The sequence below is a fragment of the Onychostoma macrolepis genome, chromosome 13 (assembly GCF_012432095.1).
Source record: "Onychostoma macrolepis isolate SWU-2019 chromosome 13, ASM1243209v1, whole genome shotgun sequence".
In the NCBI taxonomy this organism is placed as follows: Eukaryota; Metazoa; Chordata; class Actinopteri; order Cypriniformes; family Cyprinidae; genus Onychostoma; species Onychostoma macrolepis.
The window spans coordinates 17,341,220-17,364,742 of record NC_081167.1 but is presented as its reverse complement, the minus strand read 5'-3'; the positions used below and the strand labels follow the sequence as shown (position 1 = coordinate 17,364,742).

At 36.4% G+C, this 23,523-nt stretch overlaps 2 protein-coding genes across 3 annotated transcripts in view; one reads left to right on the top strand and one right to left on the bottom strand.

The window, feature by feature from the left end:
* Positions 1 to 4,059, top strand: part of vrk2 (VRK serine/threonine kinase 2) — a 16,643-nt gene extending 12,584 nt beyond the window's left edge. For both annotated transcript variants that reach the window (XM_058796214.1, XM_058796213.1), the window contains exons 11-13: positions 1,250 to 1,393; positions 3,186 to 3,344; positions 3,572 to 4,059. In XM_058796214.1, coding sequence (XP_058652197.1) covers positions 1,250 to 1,393; positions 3,186 to 3,344; positions 3,572 to 3,973 — 705 coding nt within the window. In that variant the 3' untranslated portion in view covers positions 3,974 to 4,059. The remainder of the gene's footprint in view (positions 1 to 1,249; positions 1,394 to 3,185; positions 3,345 to 3,571) is intronic.
* On the bottom strand, positions 3,901 to 23,523 carry fancl (FA complementation group L). The gene is made up of 14 exons (XM_058796215.1): positions 23,274 to 23,523; positions 23,053 to 23,111; positions 22,438 to 22,498; positions 22,051 to 22,107; positions 21,784 to 21,881; positions 18,409 to 18,505; positions 14,914 to 14,982; positions 9,785 to 9,935; positions 9,574 to 9,657; positions 6,601 to 6,646; positions 6,180 to 6,261; positions 4,425 to 4,541; positions 4,203 to 4,274; positions 3,901 to 4,038 (listed from the first exon to the last, which is right to left on the bottom strand). Exons 1-14 carry the CDS (start codon positions 23,358 to 23,360, stop codon positions 4,003 to 4,005), a joined length of 1,116 nt encoding a protein of 371 aa, XP_058652198.1. The 5' UTR covers positions 23,361 to 23,523; the 3' UTR covers positions 3,901 to 4,002.

The window sequence follows — 23,523 nt, the reverse complement described above, 5'->3', positions numbered from 1 at the left end:
CCAGGTGAGGAGTACAAAGACAATTGTGTCTTGCCTACAGTCAAGCATGGTGGTGGGAGTGTCATGGTCTGGGGCTGCATGAGTGCTGCCGGCACTGGGGAGCTACAGTTCAGTGAGGGAACCATGAATGCCAACATGTACTGTGACATACTGAAACAGAGCATGATCCCTTCCCTTCGGAGACTGGGCCGCAGGGCAGTATTCCAACATGATAACGACCCCGAACACTTGCTAAAGAAGCTGAAGGTAAAGGTGATGGACTGGCCAAGCATGTCTCCAGACCTAAACCCTATTGAGCATCTGTGGGGCATCCTCAAATAGAAGGTGGAAGTGCGCAAGGTCTCTAACATCCATCAGCTCCGTGATGTCGATTCCAGTGGCAACCTGTGAAGCTCTGATGAACTCCATGCCCAAGAGGGTTAAGGCAGTGCTGGAAAATAATGGTGGCCACACAAAATATTGACACTTTGGGCCCAATTTGGACATTTTCACTTGGGGGTCTACTCACTTTTGTGGCCAGCGGTTTAGACATACATGGCTGTGTGTTGAATTATTTTGAGGGGACAGCAAATTTACACTGTTATACAAGCTGTACACTCACTACTTTACATTGTAGCAAAGTGTCATTTCTTCAGTGTTGTCACATGAAAAGATATAATAAAATATTTACAAAAATGTGAGGGGTGTACTCACTTCTGTGAGATACTGTATGGATAGTTCTCACAAAGCAGTATGCAGAAGTGTCTTTTTCCTCTGACCTTGACCACCCTACCTTTTGCACAGATGGAAAGCATCAGTGTCAAGAGCAAGGGCATTAAGATTTGAATCCCCTTTTCTTTGTAGTTCTATTTTTCTCTGTGGTTCTGTTCATCTCCTTCTAGACGATGTAGCTTCAGTTCCTTTGAATAAAAGCTAAAACAACACCATCAATGTCCCCCTCGTGTCTCAGCTCTCCTGAAACCACGTCAGGCAGCGTGAGGCCAGCGGTTCCTTGTGTCACTCCAACACTCCTGGAGTTTATTTTGCCTACAGCTGACCTCGCTGGTGATCTGTGGCCAAATTTAGTTTGGACAGTTGCCACCTTAGGGAGAGCAGTAGATGTCATTAATCAGGGCAGGTCTTCTCCTCTCAGGATTCTGGCCAGGGAGGGAACATTGAGTGCTCTCTTTCTCGCTCTCTCTCCCTTGTGAATGCTTAGAGACAAAAGCAAGTAAATTTCTGTCATTTAATTTAACTTAACCTCCCACAGGCTACAAGCCAGCCCAAGACTACTGAGAAAAAAACAGCAAGATCAAAGCCTGTGGTGACAGCAGAGGAAGATGATGAGGAAGAGTTGGGCAGGTCAACGCCAAACAAAGTTTCGAGCAAGACAAAACGAGAGACACACAAACAGGTAAAATTTTAAAAAAATAAATAAATAAAAAATAAAACTAAACAAAAAAAACTAAAAGCCAATTGTTTAATTTAGGAATCAACTTATTTTTGTCACAGTATAAATGGGTATTTACAGTATACATTAAAATATATACACTACCATTCATAGTGTTTGGGGTCTGCAAGATTTTTAAAATGTTTTTGAATCTCTCATGCTCAAATAGACTGCATTTTTTTGGATCAAAAATACAGCAAAACAGCAATATTGTAAATATTATTAAAAATATAGCTGTAAGCAGCAATTAAAGGGCCAAGCACAACAGAGCACAAAAATAAAGAGATAAGGAGTTGTCTTTAATTACTCAGTGAAGACCAGGGTTCTTTAACCCTGCCCCTGGAGAGCTATCTTTTTGCAGACTTAAAGGAATAGTTCACCCAAAACTGAAAATTTGATGTTTATCTAATTAAACTCTGTGGCTCGTGACGATACATTGAGGTCTTATGACACGAAACAATCGGTCTGTGCAAGAAACTGAACAGTATTTATATAATTTTTACCTCTGATCCACCGCAATGATCATTTTTGGTCAAATTGTTCTGAAATTATAAAAAAAAATTCATTTTCAAAATATCTTTTGACCAGTAGTTGGTGCTGTGCTGAAACTACTCATGTGCCCTCAGGTCATGATTGGTATAACACATACCAAATTTGGTCAGAATCCGCATTGCAAAGATACAGCCTCTTGTCCGTTTTTGCTGTAATTTCGTCAAATTCATTAACACACTTTGTTTTGCCAGCATTGTCTGAAGATGATCTGAGCCAATTTTGGTGAAAATCAGACAAAGTTCACAAAGATTTTTTCGCAAGATTCAAAATTGCAAAAAATCTTGACCCATAGAAATTTGGTATGCATCCGACTCTGCATGAGCCAAGGAATCAGAAGAAAAAATAATTTTACTTTTCAAAAGATATTAGCAGAAATACAAGTGCAAATTTGGCCTATTGGCGGAGCTAGAGTTTGAAATAGAGGCTCCAAATTTGCTATTGTTAATTCCCGAAACTGTCCTCCTATCTGTGTGCCAAATATCATAAGTTCCAATGGGCTGCCATAGACTCCCAGAGCAAAAAAAAAAAGCAGCTAAAGAATAATAAGAAAACTAAGATACAAAAATGCCTAAGCACCCGATCCCCACATTTTTGAATGGCTTTTGTTTCACAATCCTCTCCAGGGTGCGGTTATCCCTATTGCTTGTACACTTTTTTTCTACCACATCTTTTCCTTCCCTTCGCCTCTCTATTAATGTGCTTGGACACAGAGCTCTGTGAACAGCCAGCCTCTTTTGCAATGACCTTTTGTGTCTTGCCCTCCTTGTGCAACGTGTCAATGGTGGTCTTTTGGACAACTGTCAAGTCAGCAGTCTTCCCCATGATTGTGTAGCCTACAGAACTAGACTGAGAGACCATTTAAAGGCCTTTGCAGGTGTTTTAAGTTAATTAGCTGATTAGAGTGTGGCACTAGGTGTCTTCAATATTGAACCTTTTCACAATCTTCTAATTTTCTGAGATACTGAATTTGGGATTTTCCTTAGTTGTCAGTTATAATCATCAAAATTAAAAGAAATAAACATTTGAAATATATCAGTCTGTGTGTAATGAATGAATATAATATACAAGTTTCACTTTTTGAATGGACTTGGTGAAATAAATCAACGTTTTGATATTCTAATTATATGACCAGCACCTGTATAGTGTTATCATACAGTGGTTTAATTACTCTCATTGATACTATTCCTTGGTGTCATCTTCACAGAGACCAAACAAAGCAGACATGGCTGCTAAAGGAAGCGTCAGGCAAAGGCCTATGCCTTATGAATGTGACGAGGACATCAATGATGAAGATGAGCCCCTCCCTCCGCGAGTTCATCCTAGAACAAGAGCAGGAGCCAGACAGAGACAGGAACTTGAACAAGTAAAACCAGCAGCAGAGCATAGACCAAATGCCAAATAGAGCACAGTCAATCGTTCACTTATTAAAATTGATCAATGTTTTAAAAGCGTCAAGAGTCACAGGAAATACAAATATGGTTTGCAGTGTTTATTGTTTGATACAAAAGTTTATTAACAAATTCAACATACCGGCCTTCTCATTTCTATTTCTTATATTTTGAAAACATAAAATTTGCTCCAACAACACAGGAAAAGAGGAACCCAGATGTTTATGAGGGCAAGACCTGGATGACCATGAGGGAAAGACAAAACCGTCACTACGAGAACCACCAAACACATAGTCTGAAACTAAATGATGACCATACAGTGCTCAGCAGTAAAGTCGACTACTGGGGGAACTACAGCAGGAAACACAGCTGGGATCAGAACCATTGGAAAGAAACTGATGATGAAGGAAACCACTGGGGAAGTGATGTTTGTGGACAGGAAGATCAATGGACTCGGTACCATTACAGAGAAGGAGATAGTTTTGGGAAATCAGAAAATGAGGGTAAATGGCCAATCAAAAGAATGTTGATCATCCTTGTTGTTATTATACTGACTGTTGTTGGCTGTTGGTATTACCCTCACTGGAGCCGTAACACCACTTGACACCACTGTTCTGAATGAACAGACTGTTGTTAAGTGTTTCCTGTGACCATTTTCACAGTGATGGGCTGGAAAAAAAAAAAACATAAGCATGAATTACTTTTCAGTCATTTTTTGCACTAGACATGAGCTATAAGTTTTAACAAATGTATTTGTGGATTTAAATAAAGTGTGTTTTTTTTTTTTTTAAATTGTGCATTTGCTGTGTTTTTGTGATCAAGTTGAATATTACCTTGCTGCAGTAAGGACATTCTCCAAACACAATATTGAAGCTTTGGCGACTGGTGGACAGACCTCTCAACCACTGTGAAGACAAATCAATCAACAAAAGATGAAATAAACACTAACGCATTAAAAACTTTAGAAAATTGCATATTGGTCTTGGCATAATAATCTATGATTGTTCTGTTGTTAAATTTCTGCGTTTCTGATTACTGAATCTTCAAGCTCTTACTTCATAAAGACACACTTGATGGAAAGGCTGGCCACAGCGTGGGTCATTGCAGACCTGATCTGGAATGGCTGACTCAAGTCGATAAGAGTAGCAGATGCCACATTCAACACTGAAACTCTGAGTACACAACAACAAAATGAGATAAACTTTCAAGTGTACAAGCTGTCAGTAAAGGAACAACTTATCTTAGTGTATCCAGCAATGCCATTTCTGTCATTACTTACTCACCTTTGTGTGGTTTCAAACCTGTAGGATTTTCTATTTTTCCTTAGAGCACGAAAGGAGAAATATTGACAAATCTACCAGATATTCTTATACTGTATGCCATTATAATGAATGGGGATAGAAACTTTTAATCTTCAACAAAGATGTGTATAAAAGCAGCATCATAAAAGTGGTCCACTCATACAATATATTCCAAGTCTTCTGAAGCTTGATAGCTTTGTGTGAGAAAGTCAGGTTTTTTAAATAGTTTTTCTTTCCAGTAAGCAGTGTTGATGATAAAACAAACAAAAAAAATATAAAAATTGTTTTCTGTAATTTAGATAAATCTTAAATAAAATATAAATATAAAGTGAAAAATGAAAATTGAAAAGCTTGCCTTGGCAACTAACCGAGTCATTAAGTTGAACTCATGAATTTGTGAATTAATCATTCAGACTGGTTTTGAGTACTGGATGAACCGATTCAATGAAAATATTCAGCAACTCAAAGAAAAACAAAAACAAATCATTGCTACTTTTCTCATGAATGCACTGATTTTCAGTAAACAATGATTTTGATTTGTACTTCACACTAAGCTTTAAAATACTTTATAGGATGTACAGTACGGACCACTTTTTTTTATTATTATTTAAATTTACATTTATTTTAAATCCAGTCTCCATTCATTGCATGATTGGTAAATAGAGAACAGTACTATACATGAAAACAAAATTTCTCCAGTTGTGTTCCACTGAAATATTTAAAAAAGTCGTACAGATTTGTAATCACTGTGAGTTCATGATAACAGAATAGATATGTATAAATAAATGAAAAGCATCTTTCATATATTGTATCCCTGAGTCTGATATGAAATTCTGCATTTGAAATTCACTCTCCCTGCGCGGCGGCTCATATTTGTTCCCACAGGGTGAGGAGACTCAGGTGGACTCATCAACCCTATATATGCTTGACCCCTCTTCACACAATCCTTCTGCTTTGCAAGACGCCTCAGCCAGGCTGGAGAATCTTTACACCCCCCCTCCCATGCTTCTGCTCTCTTCTCCTCCACTGTCTGTGTTTGCATATTGCTGTTCAGATAATTAGAGGCTTTTTTTCCTGAGCAATCCATTAAAAGGATGGAAGATAAAAATTTCAACATCTGGTCAAGTAAACTTTTCTCGCTTCAGAATGTTAATGATGGTCAAGCATTAATCTGCGGTACAGACTGTGAATAAACACTGCGCCCTTTCAACCCGCGAGCTGAAAGAGAGAAAGCATAAAAAAATGCACACAAGAAAAAAAGATAAATGGCGGAGCTATGATTAAACAGCTCTTGATAGTGCTGAAGATTCTGCCACCTTTGTTATTGTAATGATCTTATCTGTAAACAACCCAATTAAAGGAAATCCGTACCCACCTCTCCCGATGATAAAAACGTAAAGAGAAAAGGAGGTGGAAAAAAAAAAAAACAAACACTGCAAGCTTCAAATGTGATGGTGCTGTGGAACTAATTGTAAGTGGCAGTGTATGAGACGAAAATATGCAACGTACAGATTTTTCGTGGGTGGTAGGCGATGGAAATTCTATCTCCAACACATCCTTCATATTCTGTAGGACACTGCAGTCAGGGTTCCTATGAGGAGAGAAGGAAATCAGACCCTCGTACACTAATTAAACACATACAGTCAAGTCATGATGGTATAATGAATACAGCTCAGTGATTACTGCCCAAAAAATCCAGTATATCACTGTGAGAATCAACACTCTTGGCCAAGACATTCTCACCATGTGGTTTCTGATTCATTTTACACTGTAATACAGATATCCACTGAACGATATGTGCAGTATGCATATGAAATAGAAAATTTGCTTTGAAATATGCAACATTCACTTTGATTCCTCGTTAATCATGTTCAAACTCCTTGGAAAAAAGTAATAGGAATCAAACATAAATGTATAATTATTTGCTTACCATAAATGCATATTAGCATTCAACTTATTCCTTAAAGGAGTAACAACTGAAAGACATAAGCAAGAGTTAAAATTATTAGAATTGCAGTGACAAATGTCAAAAGTACAGATGCTTCAGTACTAAGTCGATACTAGCAAACAATACTAATAAATAATATTTTTTGGTAAGATTTTTTAATGTTTTTGAAAGAAGTCTCTTAAGCTCACAAAGACTGCATTTACTTAATTAAAAATACAGCCAGAATGGTAATACTGTCAAATAATGTTACAATTTAAAATGTATTTTAAAATGTAATTTATTCCTGTGATGGCAAAGCTGAATTTTCAGCAGTCTTCAATACCACATGATCCTTCAGAAATCATTCTAATATGCTGATTTGGTACTCAAGAAATATTTCTTATTATCATTGATGTTGAAAACAGTCTGTGATACTTATTTTTTTTCAGGATTATTTGAATAGAAAATTCAAAAGAACAGCATTTATTTGAAATGGAAATCTTTTGTAACTCTATAAATGTCTTTACTGTCACTTTTGATGAATTTAAAAGCTGCAGTCCGTAACTTTTGTTTGTTAAAAATGATCAGAAATCAATATTTGAGCAAGTACATAACCAGTCAGTGTTCAAAACTATTGCCTTACTTTAGCCAGATTCACAACGGTTCGCTTATAATAATGTTCTGTAATTTGAGTGGTACGGGTAGGTTTTTGTGGGAAATTCGAGCATGCTGCTGCATCATTACGTTTGTAAACAAAGATTGAGTCCCGGCTACTAGGCTATCGCTTGTGAGGATCCTGCAGGTGACGGATTGTTTATAGCCTTTTCTCACAGCAGCTAGAATAATTACATTTATCATTTTGATGACTGAACACGTGACTGAAATTAAATTATTCCAGTTTTAAATGTGCATCTGATTAGGGATATCTGGGATTACACAGGATTCGTATTTTAAAGACAACCAATTCAAAAGGAAGAATAATTTGCTTTTTGGGTTAAAATAATTTCTTAATATGAAATTCGAATGGTATGACAATTGGAGATTAGACTGTACAGAAATTGAAATCTACACGCTAATACACACTACATACACACAGTCACGCAATGCTGTTGTTAACATTAACAATTTGAGAACAAAGTATAACCATAATATTTTGCACGGTTTGATGTGATATGAGCTAATCGATCATTAGATTTAAATCACCATTGGTAGCGCAATTTATTGTAATGCTCTTTTTCCTCAGCTGGTCAGAACAAACGTGGAAGACTTGTTACTTGTTCTGATGACAATATCCGGTGAAAAGTCTTATTTGGGTCATATATTCCAAGACGTAGGCTAGAATCTGTGATTCCTAAGTACAGTATCCACACCGGTGCCACACATTCACCTCAAAACATTAGCTTCATCCACGCTGGAGCCGTGCCAGAGCACATCCCACGCAATAAAAATAATTCCGCAAGTAACTGCAATTGCAGGTTTTAAACAGAGATGGCGACAAAGAGGCAAAACTTATGGACTGCAGCTTTAAAGTGTTCTTGCTGAATAAAAGTATTCATTTAAATAAATAAAAAATTGAATGGTAATTTTATTTTTATTTTTTAAATATATCCATATGAATCCATATTCATTTAAATAATTAATTTCAATATTAACACATTTTTTAATAATTAAACTATATTTATGTCATCAAATTTTTTATTGGTATTTTATTAGTGCTGCCAAACGATTAATCGCGATTAATCACATCCAAAATAAAAGTTTTTGTTTACATAGTATGTGTACTGTGTGTGTATATAAATATATACATGTAAATACATGCAAATATTTTGAAAATATTTACTGTATGTGTGTATTTATATATACACACAATAAATATACACAGAACACACAGATATATTATGTAAAAACTTTTATTTTGGATGCGATTAATCACTTGACAACACTATTTTATTTATTGGTAATATTGGTATGATGACCCTAGTTAACACAGTGCACTGTTATCTGTTCTGTCACATCTTCAATTATTCATTATTAAAACATACAGACTTATTTAAGTTTTCTGTAATAGCGATCCACACTGGACTTCATAATGTTTGCAAAGCACTGGGGGACAAAAACGCCATCAACATAAATCATATCAATCAATCTGCATAGCAAAAACAAGCCCGAGGGAGTGTTGTATATGAAGGCAAGAACAGCGCTCACCCCCCTAATGTAGCCGAGCAGTTTCAATTAACTCTACCTCATCTCTCATTCAGCGTTCCTCACCTGATCGCAGAGCACTGACAGACAATGCACAGCCGCGTCATTTCTTACCTCTAATCTCTATTCTCTCGAAGAAATGCCACAGCAGAGCGGCCGAAAGCACAGGGCATTTCCCACTGTGACAAACAGTCTGACAGAAAGGGAAATATTCAAATAATTCAAATAAAACGCGCTCATCATGGCTGTTCCACCCGAGAGATCAATCTGGGAGGAACGTGATAGCTGCACTCTCTGTTTGTCATTTGTAAATGCAAAAAGCAATATTTCTGTCTGACCCCACGCTCGGAGGGTCTGCGACTGCCACCGTCTTGACTACTGAAGTGTGGATTTAATATCAATGAATAACATTGCTAGGCAACCGACAATGTGTTCTGTGTGCCATTGTCAGCCAAGCATGACCTTGGATTTAAAGAAACAATCACGGTGGCTTAAATAGTGCAAACTGACCTCCATTCCTGCACCATCTCACTCGAAATCTAAAAGCACATTGCGCCACAAACATATTGCGGGCTGTCAGCTCGGCCGCTCCAGCTGTAGCGCTCCTGTCTAAATGCAGTAAAGCATTTACAGCATGTGCACTTATGTACGGAGGTAATTGAAAAACAAGAGGCACGAGTTTTTCACATCCGAGCTGCCTCTCACATGCAGGAAAGCGTAATAAAAGCGGTATGGAGATAAACAGAGAGATTTGCAGATATGAAAAATGCCTACCGTGCTCAGCCCCAAGCAAACAGCACTCCGGCAGCATTTTGGGGTGTCTGGGGTCAATTTGTACCTTTATTGAGACATTGTTTCCTGGGGAAGAACAGCGATATGGCAGCTTAATATCACGGGAAATGATTGTGGATGGGCATAGTTGGATGGATGGTGGGTGATCTGCAAATAATGAGATTCAAATGTAGTAATATGAATGTAATGTTACCGATCGCGATCCTTCTCATGGAGTCTGCTTTCGTGGGTTTTTCTGGTTCCAATACCCATGTCTGCTCATCTATCTCATCCAACACCGACCAGAACTCTGACAGAGCCTCCACATTTAACAGGAACTGACTGTGGACATTGGCTAAGGTGCTCTGTGTGTGAAAAAAGGGCAATTAGTCTCAAATGTATTTTTCCTGCTTGAGAGTTGGTATTTGACTTATCTTTGTCACCAAGCGGCAGTTTACCCAAAAATCTAATTTCATTTTAGTGCTGTCAAACGATTTACATCATGATTTAATCTTTCATTCATCATCTTTGAAGCGTTTCATTTTTTAAAGTAATTATTTACTCACCCTCATTTCATTCCAAACCTAACTTTCTTACTTTTTTTTTATATATTAGTTTTTAAGCAGTACATAAGACAAAACATACTTAGACGATACCATAAATACAAAACATGTAGAACACAAAGTAAGATGTACATGTAGTTATGTGGAGTATGTGTGAAACATTTGTGTGGGGTATGTGTATATCGCTGTTATGCATTTTCAAATATGTGGAACAGCCTATTTTTCTAAGGTCATAGCAGAATATTTGTAGAGGAGAAGAGAGAGGAGAGAAAATAAATAAATAAATAGAAAGGGAAGAGAAGGAAAGGAAAGAAATAATTAAATGGGTATATAAACTAAGAGAGAGAGAGAGAGAGAAAAAGATAAATAATTAAATAAGTATAAGTTAAATGAGGAATTCATTTAAGAAGGAGAAAAACAATAACGACAACAATAATAATAATAAAATAAAATGAAAATAAATAAATAAATAGAATAGGTGTAACTTTCTTTTTTCTGTGTCGAACATTTCTTGTTCTTTATGTTTGTTTTTTTAGTTTCCGATGAAAAAGGTCTGTTGTCAATAGTGTCTGAAGTTGTATGATTTACATCTCACACAGAAGTCACTTTCAAATCAAGCAGCTGTTGGTCAATGCACAAATTCGAGTGAACAACTGAACCCATTGTGTTATGGTGTTGAAATACTATTGGTTAAACTGGCAGTGGGCGGAATCACACAGACTAAAACAAAAACAGGAATGCACATTTGAAAAATAAACATATGCATAGATGAATTGTTTACAATATGATCAATAACATCCATGTAGAAAATAGGGTGATTGCATTTCATGCCAATCTGCAGGAGTGGAGTGATTGTACTAATTAAGACGTGAATACATGATTTCTGCCACAGTATTTGAAACACTTTATGCCACTAAACCATAATCATGCGATTGATCAATTAATTACCACGTTATATTTTTATATATATTTTTTGCATTGCATTTAAAATCCAACTGGCTCAAACATTTCAGTTTGAATGGACATGAAGCCTCTCAGTCCGTGGTTGTACTCTTAAACGTTTTTCCGACTCTCAGAAATGCCTAGACGCTAGAAATAGTATCCTTTTAAATTTTTTTGTGCAACTCTTGATCTACAGGAACAACAGTTTTTTTTTTCTTCCAGTCTGACATTGGCTAGGCTGTCTTTAATAACTCCTGAACACTTCTGCATATGGAAGATGTTGATACTGTCCACATGTCTGGTTTCATATCACTGCTTTATACAAACTCTTCAACCCTCTGCCATCAACACTCGGGGAGGAAAATGAAAAAAAGAAACATTGCCACTGAAGTCTTGCCAAGTCTTCATCAACTACCTGTCAACAAACCATTGATTAAAGCACCAACCAAGAACAAATCAAATATAAAAAGTGACTGAACAGGAAAAGACTAAAACTCATACATCAGCAAACAAGAGAAATTCAGCAATAGCGTTTGATCACTGAGAACCACATACGACCCATCTACGGTTCAGCATAACGGCTTCCTCTAATTCTAACATACACAAACACAGTAGGCCTCTGTTTCCTTTGGAGCTGTCCAGTGGCGAGGCAGAGCTAATGGTTTGAGTATGGCCGCTCATAAATCACAGCTGATGATTGACAGCTGATGGGCTCTGGCCCTGTTTCACTCCATGCTGTCAGAGTGAGGGAGCACAGGTCACCCACACCGCTGTGACCTCAGACCCACACTCCTCGTTTTCCACCCGGCTGCCAATTCAAGGTCTTTAATCTTAGCCCAAAATCAGAATGCTTTAGTCTGGACACCAGATCCTCTCTGCTCAAAGCCACGACCATTGCTTTATTTTTAGTGCTGATAAATATGAATAGGCTTATTTAGCATCGAAAAAGGCAGCAGCTGCAATTAACTTTTTGTGTTATCAAACCTTTGGATATCTAAAATGATGCCACCCTAATCACACATATATTATATGCACTGTAAGTCCATATACTGTATACTGCTGAAGGTGACCTATATATATATATATATATATATATATATTAATTAGAGACAGAGAGAAAAACATGTCTATATACACACAGACAGTGTATTTTTATTGGACTGTGTATTTTTGCTGTGATCCAAAGGAAAACTAGATTGATTTTAGATTGTGAGCTGTTAAATCACATTTGTCAACCGTAATTTTGAAGCATTGTAATATCTCAACAACATAATACAGCCAATCTCAGCTGATTTAAGAGGGACAGGACTTGGTGCATTTAGAGGATGAGATCTCGTGTGTTTTTCTTTTGTCACATAATTTGTGTGTGCTGATGTTGATTATGTGCCTGATTCCATACATGTTAAATTGAAGAGCACAGAGTCAGAGCTGAATGGAGCAGCCAGAGCTGGTAATTGAACATAACAAAACAAATCAAATGACTTCTGTTTTTTTTTTTTTTTTTTTTTTAAGACAGTAGCACTAAGGTAAGGGATATGCAGACAGGAAAATCAGAAAAACAGCATAGTGATCTGGCTGAATATAGTCTTTCTTAAGACTACAGCATATTAATGTGAATGAGCTTTCTCCTGATGCCACACAGGAGGGGACGGTTTGATATAGGAAGGAGAGCATAAAACAAATATGATGGGTCATTGTGCCAATACAGCACACACAATTTAGCATTGCACAGGTGCAAAGATGCAGCAATTATTTCCCAATTAATGCCGCTTGTGTGATTATAGTTATGCTTTTATTTAAATATATGGTGCAGGCTGGATGTCCTCATAATTGAATTTCTCTTGGAAATGTGCCCGAAATGTGGAACGGCACAATGGATTCCTCCCCAGTGAGGTGACAGCATGCTTACTGTTCTGTTAACTCTCCCAATTAGGTCCCTCCTCATAATGTTCAATGGTGCATTTTCAGTCATTTAGTGAACAAGTGTCAAGTAAATAAATCAAAAATTGCACAGAGAGAAATATGTATTCCTTAATGCTCATAGTCTATAATTGTGATTGTTAAGGACCCACCACGTAATGAAGCAATGCTGGGCTAAACAAATTATTATTATACTGTATAAAACACACTACATAGTGGAGAAGAGCCATACATGACCTCAGTACCTTGGAGTACATAATAAACATAAAAGGACATGAATATGGTAATCATTCATTATCACTGTAAACAGTTGCATCAATAACACAATTTTGGCCTTTTGATATCTCAGTATAACTAATAAATAGATACCCTGACAACAAATGAACAGCCTTTAGTGAGTGTCAATACATTCAATAATTAAACAATTATTGAATTTTTAATTATTAAGCAATTATTAATATTTAATCATTTAATTTACGTTCTTAATTTCCATCACTGTTTTGTAGTTGGCATGTTTAAGGAAAAATAAAAATGTATAATAATAATGTTTATTATTTTATAAGAATATATATTCGTCTAAATATATTTTAGCTCTTATGAATATAATAGCTTATAAATAGCTTTCTCCTTACTTGTCAAGCATCTGCTAAATAAATAAATGTAAAAATAAAAATTATATATCAATATAATTTTATATTATCAGTTTATATTGTTTATAATGTTATAATATATATATAAAAAAAAAAAATATATACATAGAATGCATATAATGCTATATAAAAGTGACAGTAAAGGCATTCAATTTATATTAAATCAGAAACAATTATTTTAAATTGTAATATTTCACAATATTACTTTTTTGTTAAATAAATCCAGTAAATCCATCCTGGTGAAAATATAGGACTTCTTTCAGAAACATTAAAAGATCTTACCAACCCCAAACTTTTTATTGGTATTGTATTTCATTTTTTTAAATAGGCCGAGGGGTTAAAATTCATGCAGTGAGCATTGTTTCTCTTTGTGCACTCCAGGAGTCGGACCGGGTGGCTGGTTGAGTGTAAATCCCGCTGAGACACACCTGCACCGCTGTGTCCGCCACCAAACAAAGAGCACACCCCGCCAAATCTCCCGATCCATATTCTACATTACTCACAAACTCACTGACTCTCTCTCTCTCACACACACACACACACACAGTCAGTTGAGTGCAGGTAATCATTACTCATTCAAATGTACGTGAGAGGCAGGCAGACAGGCCTTTCTCTTCCCTGAACAGAGGAGATGCATCAAGACATCAGCAGCGCAGCAGGACTTCAGCCGACAGAAGGCTGCTGTGTGCTGAGCTGGTCTTCTCTGTCAGAGAGCCATGTTCCACTGCCATCCCTCACCCAACACAACGCAGAACCCTCCCTAACTCACACCACTGCTGTGCAATGTGCCAAGTCGCTTTCATCCACCTCAAAGTAATTGGAGCAAACGTATGACTGAAGAGGAGCCTGTTTTTCAGGGGAGGAGGCGAAAACAGAGGAAGATGATAAAAAGAAAACGACAGTGAAAAATGGGTCTCCGTTCTCGCTTTTAATTGTTATACGTAAGAGGAAACTCGTCGAGGCTCATTAGAGGCCGCTAACATATGTAGCTTTCCAGATCGCCGTCCTGTCGGTTTATTTGGCACAGTTTGAGCCTTTGTGAGCGGAGTTATTGTTTTTTTATGGAAGCAACATCAAAGCGGCGGTGTAACGGAACACCTTTTTATCAAGAAAAACACACCTTCAAATGCCAAAAAACTTTGTTAATTAAAAACATTGTACTTTGTTTTTTTTTAAAGGACAATTTTGGTAATATGATAAAAAGCCAAATCAACTTTTTAATAATTTTTTTTTCTATTCAAAAAGTTAAGTAATTTACAATTATGTACCTGAGAGGTCCACGTGATGACCAATGGAACAGGAAGATCTGCAGAAAACTCTGGGGCCTCAGTTGGATACTAAAAAGAGAGAGAAAAAAGAGAGATATATAATCACGATTTAAAACAGTATACGTGGTAAGCAAGTAGTTATTTAACAGATGCTTTTATCACTAAAAATGTTAATGTAAGTATGGAATGGGTGTTTTTCAAATATTAAAGTGTAAAAGGTAAGATGTAGGTAATCATTCATTCTTATTACGGTGTTTTGTTATGCATATAATTATTAATTATCATCCTTCCTTGTGCTTAGTGAAAAAAAAACATGCTTAGATTATTTATAACTAGATTTACGGTTTTAAAATGTTTACTTGGAAAAATGGCAATTTGACTGAAATGATTGCTCCCATAAGTAAAAGTACAAGAAAGTATTATAATAATAATAATAATAATAAAAAAATCACTCAAAAGTTTGGGGTCAGAATTTTTTATTTTTTATGTTTTTAAAGAAGTGACAGTAAATTATAAAATTACAAAAGACCTCCATTTTATATAAGTGCTGTTCTTTTGATCTTTCTATTCATCAAATGCTCCTGAAAAAGTCACGGTTTCCACAATAATATTGCACAGCACAGCTGTTTTTAACATTGATAATAATAAGAAATGTTTCCTGAGCACCAAATCAGTATATTAGAATGATTTATGAAGGATCATGTGACACTAAAGACTGGAGTAACAGCTTTGCCATCACAGGAATAAATTACATTTTAAAATACAACCAGAATTCCAGAAATGATGGGATGTTTTTTTAAATTTGAATAAAAAGACAACTAAAACAATTTCAAATCACATGAGCCAATATTTTATTCACAGTAGAACATAGATAACATAAATGTTTAAACTGAGAAATTGTACAATTTTATGCACAAAATGAGCTCATTTCATTTCATTTCCTGCTACAGGTCTGAAAATAGTTGGGACGGGGGCATGTTTACCATGGTGTAGCATCTCCTATTCTTTTCAAAACAGTTTGAAGACATCAGTATGTGGTTATGCATTGTCCTGCTGAAATACATGTCATCTGGAGGGGAGCATATGTTGCTCTAAAACCTTTATATACACCTTTCAGCATTCATAGTGCCTTCCAAAACATGCAAGCTGCCCATACCGTATGTACTTATGCACGCCCATACCATCAGAGATGCTGGCTTTTGAACTGAACGCTGATGACATGCTGGAAAGTCTCCCTCCTCTTTAGCCCGGAGGACATGGCATCCGTGATTTCCAACAAGAATGTCAAATTTGGACTCGTCTGACCATAGAACACTTTTCCATTTTGAAACAGTCCATTTTAAACGAACCTTGGCCCACAGGACACAACGGCGCTTCTGGACCATGTTCACATATGGCTTCCTTTTTGTATGGCAGAGCTTTAGTTGGCATCTGCAGATATCACGGCGGATTGTGTTTAGTGACAGTTGTTTCTGGAAGTACTCCTGGGCCCATTTAATAATGTCAATGACAGAATCATGTCGATGAGTGATGCAGTAACGTCTGAGGGCCCGAAAACCACGGGCATCCTACAAAGGTCTTCAGCCTTGGCGCTTACGCACAGAGATTTCTCCAGTTTCTCTGAAACTTTTGATGATGTTATGCACTGTAGATGACGAGAATTGCAAAGCCTTTGCAATTTGACGTTGAGGAACGTTTTTAAAGTATTCCACAATCTTTTTACGCACCCTTTCACAGATTGGAGAGCCTCTGCCTCTTTACTTCTGAGCGACTCTGCCTCTCTAAGACATCCCTTTTATGTTACAGACCTGATGTCAATTAACTTAATTAGTTGCTAGATGTTCTCCCAGCTGAATCTTTTCAAAATGTCTTGCTTTTTCAGCCCTTTGTTGCCCCTGTGCCAACTTTTTTGAGACCTGTAGCAGGCATCAAATTTGAAATGAGCTCATTTAGTGGATGAAAGTGTAAAATTTCTCAGTTTAAACATTTGTTATGTTATCTATGTTCTATTGTGAATAAAATATTGGCTCATGTGATTTGAAAGTCTTTTAGTTATCATTTTATCAAAATTTAAAAAACGTCCCAACATTTCCGGAATTCGAGTTGTATATTCAGACTAAAAACAGTGATTGCTGCACTATTCTTCTTACTTTATTTTGGTAAGCCTTCATGAGCATAAGAGACTTGGGTAATGACAATGGTATATAATATGAATACTGAACAATAGTGCATATTATATACAACATTAATATAAAATTAAATAAATATATAAATGAATACAATTACAGTTAAAAATATTAATACATTTCTATTCAAATAAATTATAAATTTAAAGAGCATATCCACTCTCCATGCTAGAACACTAGGAGAACTTACCACACCTGAAGGTCTTTCTTAATCAATCCCTTTAATCTTGAAATTCTCTTACATATGCTTCTATGCTACAACCAATAATACAACTATGTGTATGACCCCACAACCCACATTTCCACCGGCATCAGAGATGCCTTTACTGGCTCCTGTTGAGTAAGCTGCTGCTGGGTGACGGAGGGCCTTGTGAGAGGTGCCCGGCTTCGGGAAGATGAGCAGATGTGAGATGGGTAGATCACGGCTATTTTTAGCACCCAGCAGGACGGTGGGCAGGTGGGCACAGGGGGCTTCTCACGCCCTGCTGAATCTCATCAGGACCCCGTGCAGTGTCCACAAGGAGCCACTGGCATCTATACCATGTCACCACTTCCAATGCCAGGCAGAGCTCGCCACTCACACAGCCCGACTCTCAGACTAAACCACTCACACGCCACAATTTTCTGCTTCTTCTGTGGCCCTGTAATCACCTTATGAGGATCACTCATGGTCTTATCTGTGCTACCGCATCCCCGCACACTCTCTCGCCTCTCCTTCAGGCCCTGCCACAATCTCACGGCTCCATCTCTCAACATAATCTTATAGTCACAGCACATTAGTGCCACCTGCTTAAAGTTAGATACCTAAACCAAAGTTCTGCTCCTTTTGCAGTCCAGCTGAGTCTGAGAATCTAGATACAGAAAGCTGTGTGAACTTATCCACAGCCATCTGTGACCCATAAAAATCATAAATTTGCAAATTAAATTTGCAAAATATTTTAAGTTTCTTTTTGTGTGAACTCCAATGTGAAATTTGTTTAATAAAAAAGGGGAAATTGTCACATTTAGAAAAATGTGGCTCACTTTGACAGTTTTTAATTAATGTTTAATATTTAATGAATTATAGTTTAAATTGCATTATACTACAATAGGTATCTTAAATTGTAATCATGCTTCAGAATATTAATGTAGCCTTGGCAAGCATAAGAGATAAATAAATAATCATACTAAATTATTGTGTTAAATTGAAAAAAACTAGTTTTTACTGAATGTAAAGCCTTAAAAAAGGACCATGCAAAAACGATCATAAAATAAAACATTAAGCTGAGAGAAAAAAAGAAATAAAATAGGGCTTGACCCTTGGTTTCACCTTGGGCTTGAGCTTGACTGTAATGGCGTGTTGACGACCTGCAGAGTCCTCTGCCTTCAGCTTGAGTGTGAGGAACTCTGCATCAATGAAGAGCAGCCTGCCAAAACAGATCAATAGCACCACACATAAGAGCACATACAGTATATACACACATTAAACTGGTCAACAGTGACCACTTACAGAACATCTTTTGTAAGTAAAAACAACTGTTTCATTGAAGGATGTGTATTTTGGTTATTCTAACTAAATAAATCAGACAAGATCTTTTGGTTTGGGGGAAAAAAAAGATTTTGGTTGATTTCATTTAAAGAAGCTCCTCAGATCTACACAATCCTTTCTCCCAGCAAAGAGTGATGAAAGTCTTGAATCGACTACAGCGACCACGGCTGATTTATTGCTAAAATTCCAGCAGTTCACATGACACACTTGTATTTCAGCAGCTTATTTACGAGTCGTGTAACAGCATATTGTGGTTTGTCCATACATGCACACTTTGCTCTGAGTGTTCTCATTGGCAAAAACTGCAGGATCACGTATCCACATTCTGTCCCTGAGCACTTAGATCCACATAAAAACTCTGGGAGAACTTCTACACTTTTCCTCTGCTCACACTCTCCTCTGCTATTACTGCAGAAAATAAACAACTTGTTGTACATTAATACAACAGATTTTTTACTAACTCACTGACCATTTTACAACTTCAGCTCATGATTATTTCACTGTTTTTCCACATTTTTTAATATTGGGGGAGGGTGATTATTTTCCTTTTAATTAAAAAGTACAGTGAAAAGTAGTAGATGTGAACAATCAAGTTTAAATAAATAAATAAATAAATAAATAAATGCCTTTATATATTACTCAGTTACCATAATGCATGGTGGAGTACCCTAATGGCAGTAGTCTACTTTTTAAATTGGTTTCCATGTACAGGGTTTCCACAGGTTTTATGACCGTTAATTTAAGATTTTAAAAATGTATTTTATTAAAAAAAAAAAATAAAAATAAAAAAGCCACTCCTAACCACTAAAATATAGAAATAACATAAGTGATCACACTGAAGAAAAGTAATGTTCTTCCATAGTATTTTTGTAGTTTTCCAGTGCAAATGTCTAAATATTCTTAAATCAAAAAATGACATAAGAAGTCTTGTTTTCTGTGATATTGATCAAAATGAAGTGACTTGATTAAAACAAGAACAATGTTGTATGATATCTGATACTGATATCTGTCAATGGCTCAGAAAAAATATTTAATTCAAAGGAAAAATTTATTCTCATACCCCACTGATATCTGTTCATGTTTTAAGCATAAACTCACTTAACTTTGTTCAATTTCCCAGAAAACAAGACTTCATTTTGCATCTCAAGCAAATGTACCTTGATTTAAGGACAATGGGATATTTCTATTGGAAAGCAAGGCAAAAGCACTGAGGAAGATATTAATTTCTAGCAACGCATGCAACATTAATGTCACAACTATTAGAATTTAAAACTTTTTGCTCTGACTTAAGACCTTTTAATTTATGGAAAGGCAAATTAATACTTTTAAAGACCTTTTTAACACCGGCAGAAGCCTTGTATGTAAGCTAATTGAATGCAAATGTACTATTTAGCTGCTATTTTCTACATTTTTATAAATGCATATTAACAGTTAACAATTGCATTGTTAGCTGTATTTTAAAACCATTATTGGTGACATTGGTGGTAACATTTGAACACTGTTTGTAATTTTTGATGCAAACATTTTGACGGATCCACCCACAAACAACCCTTTCTTTTTCTCTTTCACTGTTCAAAATGTCCTTAATACTCAGTGTTTTTCTCTCACAACCCATGAAGCAACGGGACAAATCTTTTGCATCACATTCAATTACATGAGCTTTTGGCACAAAATCACACCAATCATTCATTTCTTCAAAATTGAGATCTCTTTTCTGAGCTGGAACCCCATTCAGCCACTCTGCATTCTACAGGGATCTCCCGCCACAGTATCAGGCCTTGCTGGCGTTCACCTCAGTTGATTGAAACAGCTTGACGGCTCGATGTCTTGCTGGGAGGATTGATGAGAGCATTACATTTGCAACTAGAAAATCAGCTCCCCTCATAAATGGCGAAGGAACATTTGGCATGTTTGCATACAAACAGGCCATAGATGAAAGCGTAAAGCTGTACAAAAAACAAAAACTAAAAAAATCGGAAGAGTAAGATGGGGAAAACACAAACCGTAATACCGCCAAGGCCACTTTTGCGAAGACTTCTCATAACAACTTTCCAGATATGCAAAAAGCCAGCTGCTGAAAATAGTACAGTTATTCCATTCTCACAGGTGCCACCAGGGATCATGGGTTTTAAGATATAACTGCTGGCTAGAGTGAGATGGTGAGAAGACCAGCCAATAGGAAACCTGCTCAGGTGTCATTATCTTGGCGGGGTGTTAAAAGACCACAGCGAGAGGCCCCGCGCTTCTCTCTCATACATGTGCAAGGTGTGACAACCTCTCACCACAGCTCCCATGCACCAATTGTCTAAAAAAAATCTGAACAGTTTCAGATGACGATGTCAGACCAAACGCAATATCTCACAGTAAAATGGGAGCAAAATGGGATCAAAGTCAAAATATTCAAGTTTCATTTTCTTATGACCTAACGCTTTGCTGCTAAACTCCAAATAGCACACTTACATTGCAGTCAGAGACTGATGTTTTGTAATTTTCTAAATATCTGACTCTTTTGAACTATTCTGGGGATAAGAGGGGAGAACAGACCTGACCCCATCTATACAGTAATTAACAGTAAATGTGGCTTCTTCAAGGCAACTAAAACTCATTAAAATGACCAGGTTCTGCGGCACTTCCCCCTTCCTAAACCAATCAGGGTCCACAACTGTGCCGGACTTGAGGCTATTAACAGAGACACGAATTAAGGATCTTAATTAATCTCAAGTGCATTTACAGATAGCGCTGGTGTATAATACTTCTGACCGCAATTCAGGTCTGAAACGTGCACCTTATTTCCAGCCTAACTTTTCAGCCTACATTTCCCCATTAAACTTGAGAGTGGGTCTCCAATTAGACCAATTTGCATTTGCTAATATCATAATTATATCTTTGGACATTAATAGAAAGTGGAAAATGAGAAGCCTCGTGAAATCACAGCTTGATACGTGGCTGACAGACACCACATTAGCCTCTTCTATTACAAAGCAAGAAATCTGACACGCTGTTTTCATGAAACTATAGTAAGTTGATGACAGAAGTATATGCTATTAATGTCCTACACGTTTACAGTAATGCAAAGGATTTGTACTGTATGTAATTATAAGAGAACACAATGCAATGCTAGCTGAGAGAAGCACTAGGCCACTAGAAACATCATACTTATCCCATCCTAAGATCTCCAATTCTGTTATCAGCTGGGAATAATACTGAGGTGGTGAGAAGGACTGACATCCTGGCTGGCTCTTCAACGCCACTTCCTGATAACAGACAAGTTCGTAATGAGAATCATTTATTCAATCTGCGGGACTCATGTGCTTATTATGGTAATATGATGCTGAACATTACATCATGTATAACATTTGTCAACATGAATATGGTAATGTCCAACCCTGGGGATAAATTGTGCAATATTTTGAGAATATTTACCAATACTGTCCTGAGTTCCAGGATAAAAGCCATCAAATTAGTTGAATGCTGTAACCTCTGTTAAAAGAAAACCAATAAAATACAAATATTGTGATTAAACTATTAGGCTACATACAGAATATCAAAACCAGCACCTGTCATTTGACTAATGAGAGTGACCATGAAAGTTAATTATTAATAATTTTAAATTCATAAGAAAATAATGAACTTTAACTAGTTAGGGTACCGCATAAATCTAGGCAGGGTAAATCATAAATCTAATCTTTTTACCCTAGAGGCATATGGAAAAAGCTTCCCCCCCCCACGCCAAACATTATGTGTTAATTAAGACGTATTTCTAGAATGATGAGAAATAGCTGCAAACTATTTCCCTTTGATTTATTGTACCTGCTTCACAATCTGTTGATAACCATGAAGTAGCCGTTTCATTTGCCAGCAACAATGTAATCTGCAAAACAACCAAAGACAAGCACAAGAAAATTAAATAATATTAATAATAATAATAATAATAATAATAATATTTTTGGAATTATTTATATATATATATATATATATATATATATAACCTCATATATATATATATATATATATATATATATATATATATATATATACACATACATAAGTCAAAACGGTTAAAATGAAAATAATAAAAATTTATTGTTTATGAGTGACTTAATTATACTGGCTCAACATTATATACACAAATTTAAATGGAATGAAAGAGCTTTGAGCAGTTTAAAAGCATTTTGGTAACTTCATCAAAAAACATAAAAAAAGAAATTAATTTTACAGTCATTTTGCTTACAATATAGAGTATTTTAAGTGTAACTGAGATTGATTAAGACATTTTATATATGGCTATATGTTGGACTTATGTTCTTCACTGTGATATTTTGTTTGATATTGTTGTTTATCTTCTCTGCTACCTTAATCAATAAAAAAGGCAATAACATAACATTCCATAGCCATCATATACAAAAACTACTATTACAATCATACTTTGCTTGTTTCATCTGATGATCAGGCGGCAGAGATATTCTTATCCTGAAGTCTTTTTCCTGTCAAAGATAAAATAATGAGAAAAATGTGACACTTGACAATCGGTTCACCTTCCGGTATACGAGTCACACGACGTTACACATTCACACTGTAAACGAAGCTGACAACCTACGCTGTCTTATTTAGCATGATTGTGAACTGAGATGTGAAACTTTTCTTACCAGTACTGTGATGAACCCGTCATACACTGTCTTCTCCTTATTAAGCGGGATAATCATAGGACTTTCTCTCATCAGCAAACAGTTCATGATTAAAAAGAAGTATGCCAAAGCACAGGCTGAATATAAACACCTATTTAGGTGTCTCGACAATAAACTAAACCATATAAACACAAACTAAAGCTTCACAGGCAGAAAACCGTCTTTGCCCGCTGTTGTTATTCAGGCAAAGCGAAAGTAACTTCCCGCGAAA

Excerpts from the sequence above, each read along its gene's own strand:
- fancl (XM_058796215.1), bottom strand. The coding sequence starts at position 23,360 with ATGAACTGTTTGCTGATGAGAGAAAGTCCTATGATTATCCCGCTTAAT. Across the intron at positions 18,506-21,783 it reads GAGATCTTAGGATGGGATAA|GCTGCTCTTCATTGATGCAG; the intron begins GTATGATGTTTC and ends CTGTTTTGGCAG. Across the intron at positions 4,039-4,202 it reads AATGTCCTTACTGCAGCAAG|CCCATCACTGTGAAAATGGT; the intron begins GTAATATTCAAC and ends TTTTTTTTCCAG.